The 9,857-nt window shown below is 37.0% G+C and overlaps 1 protein-coding gene across 1 annotated transcript; it reads right to left on the minus strand.

Moving 5' to 3' along the window:
• Positions 1–7,743: 7,743 nt before the first annotated feature.
• On the minus strand, positions 7,744–9,004 carry LOC104241350 (zinc finger protein 8-like). The gene has a single exon (XM_009796291.2). The coding sequence runs from the start codon at positions 8,757–8,759 to the stop codon at positions 7,974–7,976; it is 786 nt and encodes a 261-aa protein (XP_009794593.1). The 5' UTR covers positions 8,760–9,004; the 3' UTR covers positions 7,744–7,973.
• Positions 9,005–9,857: the final 853 nt, after the last annotated feature.

Consider the following 9,857-nt stretch of genomic DNA (forward strand, 5'->3'; position numbering starts at 1 on the left):
ATAATGTTAGAAATCACTTACCTAGTGATGAGTGACGAAGAAGCTCCTTCAAAATCGCCCCAAGCTCGGCTCCCATATAAGGTTTGAGATAAAATTAGCCAACACCCGTTTTGCAAACTTATACACCGCCCAGGGCACCTTTTTCGCGATCGCGGAAAATGCCTCGCGATCGCGAAGGCCAAAAAATTCCACTACCCCAAAACCTTCTTTGCTTTCGCGTCCATGACATCGCGTTCACGAAGAGAAAAGGGCTTCTACCCCATTTCCTCATCACGTTCGTGGTAGGGCCTCTACGTTTGTGTCACGCCCCGAAATTTCCACCGTTGGGACTATGATGACGCTTAAAATTTCACTTGCTAGGCAAGCCAACGTTAGAATAATATATCTTTTTTAACAATTTAAATTTAAGTAATGAAGAGGAACTGATTTAACTACAATAATCCAAATATAAATGCGGAAGCTAAAATCTTAAAACATCTGCTACAAATCCCTGAACCTGGTGTCACAAGTACATGACCTTCTAGAATAATACATACAAGGGTCTGAAATAAATACAAAGTTGTTTGAATGAAAATACATAGCTAAATAGAAGAGGACTGTGACTCCAGGAGATGCGGGCGCTGAACAGCCATACCTCAAGTCTCCGCAAATGTCTGATCCGAGCTCTCTATTAGCCGTCGCTGGGACCAACTCCAAAATCTGCATAGTGTGCAGAGTGCAGTATCAGTACAACCGACCCAATGTATTAGTAAGTGTCGAGCCTGACCTCGATGAAGTAGTGACGAGGATAAGGCGAGTCACCTACACTACAACCGGTACGTAGTATATAATAATGATAGAAAATAGGAATACTGAATAGAAAAAAACAATCAACTGAAAATAACAACTACAGCCTCGAGAATAAGTCAGTGTCGTCTAGAATTACGAATCTTTAAGAGTCAAAATACCAAAACAGGAAAACCAACACAACTCAAGAAATGGAAAACATATAGGTTGTTGCGGAGCACAACCCGATCCCACCAGACAACACAAAATTCTCCCTTATTTCAGCATAACAATATCAATAATATATATATATATATATATATATATATATATATATATATATATATATATCAGCACGCAACCTGATCCCACCATATCAGTACCAGATACTCAAAGCACAATCAAATTAATAGTTCAACCACAAAGCCTTTACGGTCGATAAATACCAAAAAGGAACTTTTACAATAAAGAAATCTATGCGAGTAATACTACACATCAAGAGCAATCTAGCAATTGACAATTAGAAGGTGCAAGTAAGTAAATTTAAACATATAGTAGGAAGTCATGAAACTATGGAAGAACTAACATCGTGAACAGGAAAAGATATTGAATAACAAGTAAAAATTAAGCATGGAAAACATATAGAACATATAACAGTTAAAACAGGAAAGGAAATAATTAAGGAAAAGCGGTAAAGCAGGGAAAACAGATAATTTGGCGGCGTATAAGCACTCACACCTCGCATATACGCTGCTCACATGAGAAACACATAGAACATAGTCCAGATACTCCTAATTCCCTCAAGTCAAGGTTAGACACAATACTTACCTCACTTTGCGATCAATTCAAAGCTGTACCGGGGCCTTTCCCTTAGAATCTGCCTCCAAACCACTCGAATCTAGCCACAATTAATTCAATAACATCAAATATTGCTAAAGGAATAAACTACAATTCAGAAATTTAGATTTCCCAAACTTTTCCCCAAAAGTCAAAAATCGACCCCTGATCCCCTTGGTCAAAACTTGATGTTCGGACCAAAATCTATTTACCCATTCACCCCCGAGCCCGATTATATAATTTTTTTCGAAATCCGACCTCAATTCGTGGTCTAAATTCCAATAATATAAAAATCTCTAATTCTACCCAAACCCCCAATTTACAGCATGAAAATCCTAGATTTTAGGTTGAAAACTCATGAAATGTAATGGGTAATTGAAAGAAAGTACGTTAGAATCACTTACTAATAATTTGGGGAAGAAAATATGTTGGAAATATCATCTCTAGGCTTTCTAACTTTTGGAAATTTGAAAAAATGGCAAAAATCCCGCAATGGGACTGTTTTTATCACTAGGCGTTAGTGTTCATCACGTTCGCATGAACACTGACGCATTTGCGAAGAGTAGGGCTTAAGTGACCTACGCGATCGTGAGTAAATATACGCGTTCGCGAAGGTCTGCCCCCCCCCCCCGACCTCCGCGTTCGCAAGACTGGGCTCGTGTTCGCATAGAGTTACCTCAATTCCCCTACCCAGCCTACCTAGTGTTACGCGTTCGCGTGTGATGGGTCTTCTTCGCGTAGAGCAATCCCCCCAATGCTCCGCGTTCGTGACCACCGTCTCGCACTTGTGTAGTGTAAAATCCTTCCCTAGCCCAGATCCCGTTCGCAATCACGAGAATGGCTTCGCGATCACGAAGCACAACATACTAGAAAACCAGCTGCAGCAAAACACTAGATTTTTTTAGTTCATTTCACCCCGTAGTCTATCCGAAACTCACCCGAGACCTCGAAGCTCCAAACCAACCATGCACACAAGTTCTAAAACATCATACGAACTTGCTCGCACGATCAAATTGCCAAAACAACACCTAGAACTATGAATAAAACACCAAATTAAATGAAATTTTCAAGAAAATATTAAAAATTATATTTTCACAACTAGATATCCGAATCACATCAAACTAACTCTGTTTCTCACCAAATTTCACTGACAAGTCATAAATATTATAATGGACATGTACTGGGCTCCAGAACCAAAATACGGACTCGGTATCAACAAAACCAAACATCAATCAATTCTTAAAAGCCATTAAACTTTCAGACTTTTAATTTTCAACAAAAATTCATATCTCGAACTAGGGACCTCAGAATTCAATTTTGAGCACGCCTAGGTCCCAAATTACAATAAAGACCCACGAGGACCGTTGAAATATGAATCCGGGTATGTTTACTCAGAAAGTTGACCAAAACTCAATTTAATTTTTTAGGCAAAAATTCTTATTTTTATCAGTTTTTAACATATGAGCTTTCCGGTAAAATACCCGGACCGTGCATGCAAATCGAGGAAGGCTAAAATATGATCTTTAAGGTTTTAGAACATAGTAGTTCTAAAACATGAGATAACCTATCGGGTCATTACATTTCGCGAAACATTGCCAGGCCCACCTACGCGTTCGCAGGCCCTTTTCGCGTTTGCGTAGGGCAATCAGATGCCCCCCCCTCAAATTTCCTTCTTTGTGATCGCGGGACAATCTTCGCGATTGTGAAACACACCAGTACACCAGCACACCAGTAGCAACAAACCAGCCAAACTTGATCTTGAACCACCCCGAAACTCACTTGGGCCCCCTCAGGAACCCATTCAATCACACCAACCAGTCTCAAAATATGACACGAACCTGCTCGAGGCCTCAAATCACACCAAACAATATGAAAACTACGAATCGACGATCGAAATACTTCTTCAAACTTTCAAACATCCATGAACACATCCGAATTATATCAAAATATTCTGGAATGACGCCAAACTTTACATACAAGTCACAAATCAAAATACGAACCTATTCCAAGGCTCGAAACCCCAAACAGACATCGATAACACCAAAGTCAACTTCAATTGAACATAAGAAATTTTTAAACTTTCAAAATGGAAACTTTCTATAATAAGCGCTGAAATGTTGCCGGACCACCCGATACTCAACTCAAAAATACGCCCAAGTCTAAAATCATCATACGAACCTATTGGAACCTTCAAATCCCGATTCCGAGGTCGTAACCTTAGTCAACTCTTCCAATTTAAAGCTTCCGAAATTAGAAATTTTCATCTGAATCAACTCTGAACTTTCCCAAATTCAATTCCGACCACATGTACAAGTCATAAACACGTGAATTGAAGCTACTTAAGGCCTCAAACCACCAAACGATGCACTAGAGCTCAAAGTGAACGGTCAGGTCGGGTCGTTAGAAGCATCATAGCTAATGGACAAAGATCTCCGACGACGCCAAGGCGAGGTACACGTGTACGTGTCGATGCTTTGTGCCGAAGGCGGCATAAAATTGGGTGGGGGAGAGTGTCAGGGGCTACCACATCATCATGTCACGTAGATGCCACTTGGCATATATTTTTTCCATATGGAAAGCTTAAATATGAAATAGACTACCACATGTAGGAAGGTTCTAGAAAAAATATGGAGATTTCTCATGGAAGAACTTAGAACTTTATGGAACTTCTAGAAAAGTCATTAGAAGATTCTAGAGAAAGGACTCACTTGTAAATAATAAAGGGCTTGTGTAATAATTTTTATTTACTCACTAGCCTTTAAGAGACTAGTATATAAAGGGGGATATTCATTTGTAAATCAACAAGCAAAACAATCTAGTTTTCCACAATAAAAAGCTTTCTTTGACAAATTTCTCGTCTTCTTATCGAACATTCCTTTAGCGATCTTGAGTGTAACATTTTACGCTGACTTGGTATAGTAAGATCGTGCGCAAGTTGTGCAAGATTGTAAGAAAGTTGTCAAGATTGTAAGAACGTGACATAGTCTACATTAATTTCAACGATTTGAAAGTCTTTCGAGGGGCATATAGTAATTACACGTTACTGAAAACGACCCTAAATAAGTATCTCATGTCATTTCAATTATTTCAAAATTGATTTGGCAGCATAGTAAATATTCTTTTTCTCTATATTTTAACTTAATTCTGCACTTTTGCTCAAATAATGTTTTACTAATAAGTGGCTAGTTCAAATAACATTTAACTTATTATAACAAGAGGAGTTCGGCAGTTGTGATGTTATTGCTTCATGACTTAATCGACAGACGAGATACAAAGTGATTAAAAAAAAATGTGTTCGCTGTCAGCAAAGCAAAGGGAAGTTAAGAGAGAGAAAAAAAACGCAGATATATCTTCATTTCTGGGAAATATTTTTTTGTGTCTCGTACAACTTACACTAGTTTTGTGGACTCAGATTTCTGTGGATTCAGAAGTGTAAGATTAGGGTCTACAAATTTGTGAGATAAAAAAAAGCCTCATACAACTAGTGTAAATTATATGAGACACAAAATAAAACTTCTCTCATTTCTCAATGTCAATACTTCTACTGTCAATTGAAATTTTGTCGTTCTTCAAGTAGTATGTGAGTTGCACCAAGCTTGACATACAAAGATCCGTACCCCTCTATTTATAGTATTGCAGAGCTTCCCTGTATAAGGCACAGAATTATGCACGTACGCAATCATCTTGGCCACTTACCTAGCTACTTGAATGCTACGCGCTGCTGTTACAACTCACAACCAAGTACCAACATATAGATTCAAGCAGAATCACATGCTTTAGTACTGCCTTTGAGTTATTGTATGCCCAGAGCTTGTCTTCCTCTTCCTATGCTACAACTATATACTACTTCTGGCAGGAAATGTATAATTTGTTGATGGGAAACGCTTCATTCTTAAAATAGATTTTGTGGGATGGGAATTTGAATTAGTCACTTGGAGTGTTTAATTGGTAATGGGACAGTTGAGGTGTTTGTATGGTCATTAAGGACAATATAAAAGGGTCGTTTATGTATTTCGGCTTGATTTTTCGAATATGTCACTTCTGGCTTGTGTTCTACTTTACGTGCAACTATTACCTCTAAGAAGTTAAAGTGGTTCTATTTTAGTGAAAGTTTATCTTAAATATTTTAAATTATTCATTATTCTGATTTATCGTACTTTTCATGTAATTGTATTATTTATTTAAAAACTTGAAATGTCTATATTGAAATTTACACCAAAAGTAAGTAGATTAACACACATACTATGTATGAATCCTACCACATAAAATTGAAATGAAAGGAATATCGACTGCATTAATACACATATCAACACAGTTGCAGAATCAAAAAATTTAGACAACATGGGTTCTAGGTTGAGATAGCAACTAACAATAAATATATGTATATAGAGTTTGACTCTAACATAATGAATTCTGTCAAAGTCGCAAACCTGTGAAATGGATCATTGCTTATCAAGTCCTTGTGTTATCATTATTTTCCTCTAATCTCCATTCCACCCCCACCCCCAACTAACCCACTGTTGCATCTGCAGTAGTGGAAGATAGTCGGGCGTACTTTCGAGACAAGGCCAATTACTAGCAAGTTTGGCTAAAGATTAGAGACAAAACTAAATACTCCGTACACATATATTTCTTAGTAGCTTTTACTTTTTTTCCTTTAAACTATCTCGGCTTAGCTCAAATTCGAGTACCCTATACAAATAAAGGTTTATCTTACAAGAAACTAGGACGGTAATTAATCGACGAACTGTAGCACTTAAATTGGACAACCAGTTTTTAATAGTAGGAGATGACTAATCTTGCGTAAGCTTCACAGCACCGACCGATATTTACAGTGTCTCAAATAAGAGAAAAGGAGGGACAAAAATTAAGAAAGAAGTTATTCTGGACTTGAAATTGGATATATATATATATATATATATATATATAGTGTCAAGTTCCAAATAGTCCCTTTGTTGTTTTGGAAATATTGGTTCTTTTCGTTTTTCAAGGTATTTATGTTCGAGACTGACGGGCCTGATTAATTCACGGAATTAGGAGGTTTTAGCGCTCCCCATAAAAGAAATAAATCCAATTTCATAATTTAAATCTGAGACTATTGGTTAACGACAAAGGAACATTTATTATTCCACCACATTTTTATGGTAAAACATGTACTCGCGTTACAAACATTAATATTTCAAGCCCTTAAACTTGGTATTCTCGTTTTTTCCACTCCTTATCATCTTAAGTCGCTAATATTTGAAGCCTTTAAACTTGGCACTCTCCGTTTTCTGAACTCCTTATCGTCATAAATCTCTAACTAATCTCTACAGATATGATTTAACATCTGATAGGTACAGTTCCATGCATGTACACTTAAATCTCTCTCTCTCTCTCTAAACGAGAAGAAGAAGAAGAATGTTCATTAAAGTATGTGAAGCTGTTATACCAGAACAACCTGATGTTTTCTTTCTTTATACATTTTATGCAAAAAAACATCTAACCTCATCAATTTTTCCCCACATTTCATTCTCTAAGGTATTTTCTTATCTGTCTGCGGATCCAACATAACTTGCTCATAAGTAGCTAGCCCAGGTAGTCTACACCGTTGGCCCAAGAACCCGTACACACACAAAACAAGAACATAGGTGTACCACCTTAGGCTTGACATTATGGATTTAATTCTGGGATGGTGTTTGGCCGCGCCACTCTCCTCAGATATGCATGCCATAAATTTTAATATACACTTGTATGGTGTAAAAAGTACCCAATCAACGCATCTGTTGCAGCAGAAAACCTTGCTATATATTGCAGGTTACTAATTTCTCTTATTATAACGATCCGGGGCAGAAGTAGTGTGCTAGTTATGGGTTCAACTGAATCCATAACTTGCGACCCATATTAAAAATTTACATAAAAATTCATTAAAATTACAAAAATAGTAGATACGAACACAAAACTTAAAAAAATATGACGGGTTCAATTCTAAAAATCTTAAAACATGAACTCATAAAGTTTAAATCCTGGATCCGCCTCTGTTCACGATTATCTATAATTCTATTTTACGTCCTAGCAAATCTTTAGTGGGTCAGGTTCAAGAATTTAGTCACTTCATGGATGTTCACTTGCTTCTCTCCTTTATTTTTGAGAACAGAAAAAGAAGAGTAAAGAGAGAATTCCATATACTAAAATCATTTCATTTACATAACGTCTTCTTCTTTCTGAAAATTCAAGGAGGCAGGCTAATTAAAGCAGTGGTAATTCTTAAAATTGTCTGTCATGAATAACAAAAGCTTTAAATTTCCTGCATGAACTGATGGAGAAAAACAGAAACTTTGGTCCTCAAGATTAATGAATTTTAATTAGCTTTAGACTAGAGTACTAGTAATTCACAAGTGTAGATCTAAACTCACATGATCTTTAACTCCGGCCTTTGTTTCATATCCGAACCCTCTTTGAGAACTTGAGCTATTGATGATTGGAGAAGGCTTGAAATCCTCATTATTAGCAGCAAACACTGGCAATGGCTGCATATTCATCGATCGCTCACGGCCAAAATTAGGCGAAGACGAAGAAGTATGATGAACATTAGTTGCTGCAGGGATCCTCCACAAAGCTAAAGGACTTCCATTTATAGGAGTTTGATGAGAATTATAAGGGGTAGTAACAGTACTATTAACATGGTGTTGGCTTCCATAAAACCTAGTAGCATTGTTAATATTGTTGGTTGTGTAGTGATGATGATAAGCTGCTGTTGGTGCACTACCAAGACGATGGTAATTCATTATTCCATAAATATTTGCCTCTGTTAAAGCACCGTGTACCATTGCAGATTGAAGATGAGCTCTTTTAGCATGCTGGCGTTCTCTCTTATGAGCATTTTGATGTCCTCCTAGTGCTTGTGAAGTCGGGAAATTCCTGCAACAATAATGGCACTCGAATTTCCGACTGCTCTCACTGTTGTTGCTAATATGGTCTTTGATTTCTTCTTGGCTAGGGTTTGTTTCAATAGATTCTGACTCATCTGTTGCAGCCATGGAGTCACCAGCAGTACCAAATTCTTTGCCAAAAAGCCTAATGGCCTTTTCTTTAGCTGGTGCTGGTCGAATAAAGGGTAGCTGAGAGAAGGACTCCACGTTCATGAAATCACGAGTTTCTCTGTCTGTTTTCTCCATGGATATTTCTGTACGTGTCTGTGTGAAAATGAACAAAAAGCTAGAAATGAGGGCTTGGAAGAAAAAAGAGTAGAAGGCTAAAGCAGAAGCAAAGGAGTTTGTTGTCTATATTTCTTGAGTTGGAAAGAGGACGGGGAGGGAGTAAAGGGGTTGGGGAGGGGGGCGGCTTAGAGGGACCAATGATAAATGAAGTGGTCTGATCCAAGGATAATTGGAGCTGACCCCTTCAACATATTTGTGTGATTCCTGAGCATTTCACACAACTAAAAGATTTAATTATGTCCAACTTTCTTAAAACACAAGACATTTATCTCGCTTATGCCTGAATAATATCTACACCTAAATATATCCTTTTGTCTTAACATATTTGCAACAAATCACCATTTCTTCTTTTAATGAATGAGAAATATTTCCAAAGATGCAATATGGTTACCATGTTTGGGCGTGAAATCCACATTTAGTTCTTTTAATTCGGTATCTGTCAATTTTATTGAAACATTTGGCCTTAGCTACCTCAATTAATTTCATACCATTCTACTTTAGGGACATACTTAACAAATGAGACAAATTCTGGACCATAGAGTATTTTTTAACAATCAATAGGACTTCAAAAATACTCCCTCCGTTTTAATTTATGTAAACTCATTTAACTGTGCACGAAGTTTAAGAAACGAGAGAAGACTTTTGATCTAGTGGTATAAAATGAGGCACATATATTTTGTGTGACTATAAATCATTGTGTAAAGGTAAATTGTTTCCAAATAAGGAAATGAGTCATTCTTTTTAGCACGGACTAAAAAGGAAATAGGTTCACATAAGTTGAAACGGAGGGAATAGATAACTAGGTTTTGAATTATTTTCCCTAATAGATCTTGTACATGCAATTTAAGTTAGAAGAATAAGAGAAAAAAAACAAATTAGCTATTTCTTGTGGGTCCATCTCTAGCAGGACCAGGTACTTGTAGTTGGTGATTCATCTTTATTAGTGTTTGTTATTTTCTGTTTTTTTTTTTTTTTTTTTTTTTTTGGGCTAGTCGTCGGTGGTCCTGTAAATTGATGTAAAAGATAAAAGATTACTAAAACTGCATTATTTGGATG

Source organism: Nicotiana sylvestris, chromosome 3, assembly GCF_000393655.2.
Source record: "Nicotiana sylvestris chromosome 3, ASM39365v2, whole genome shotgun sequence".
Taxonomy (NCBI): Eukaryota; Viridiplantae; Streptophyta; class Magnoliopsida; order Solanales; family Solanaceae; genus Nicotiana; species Nicotiana sylvestris.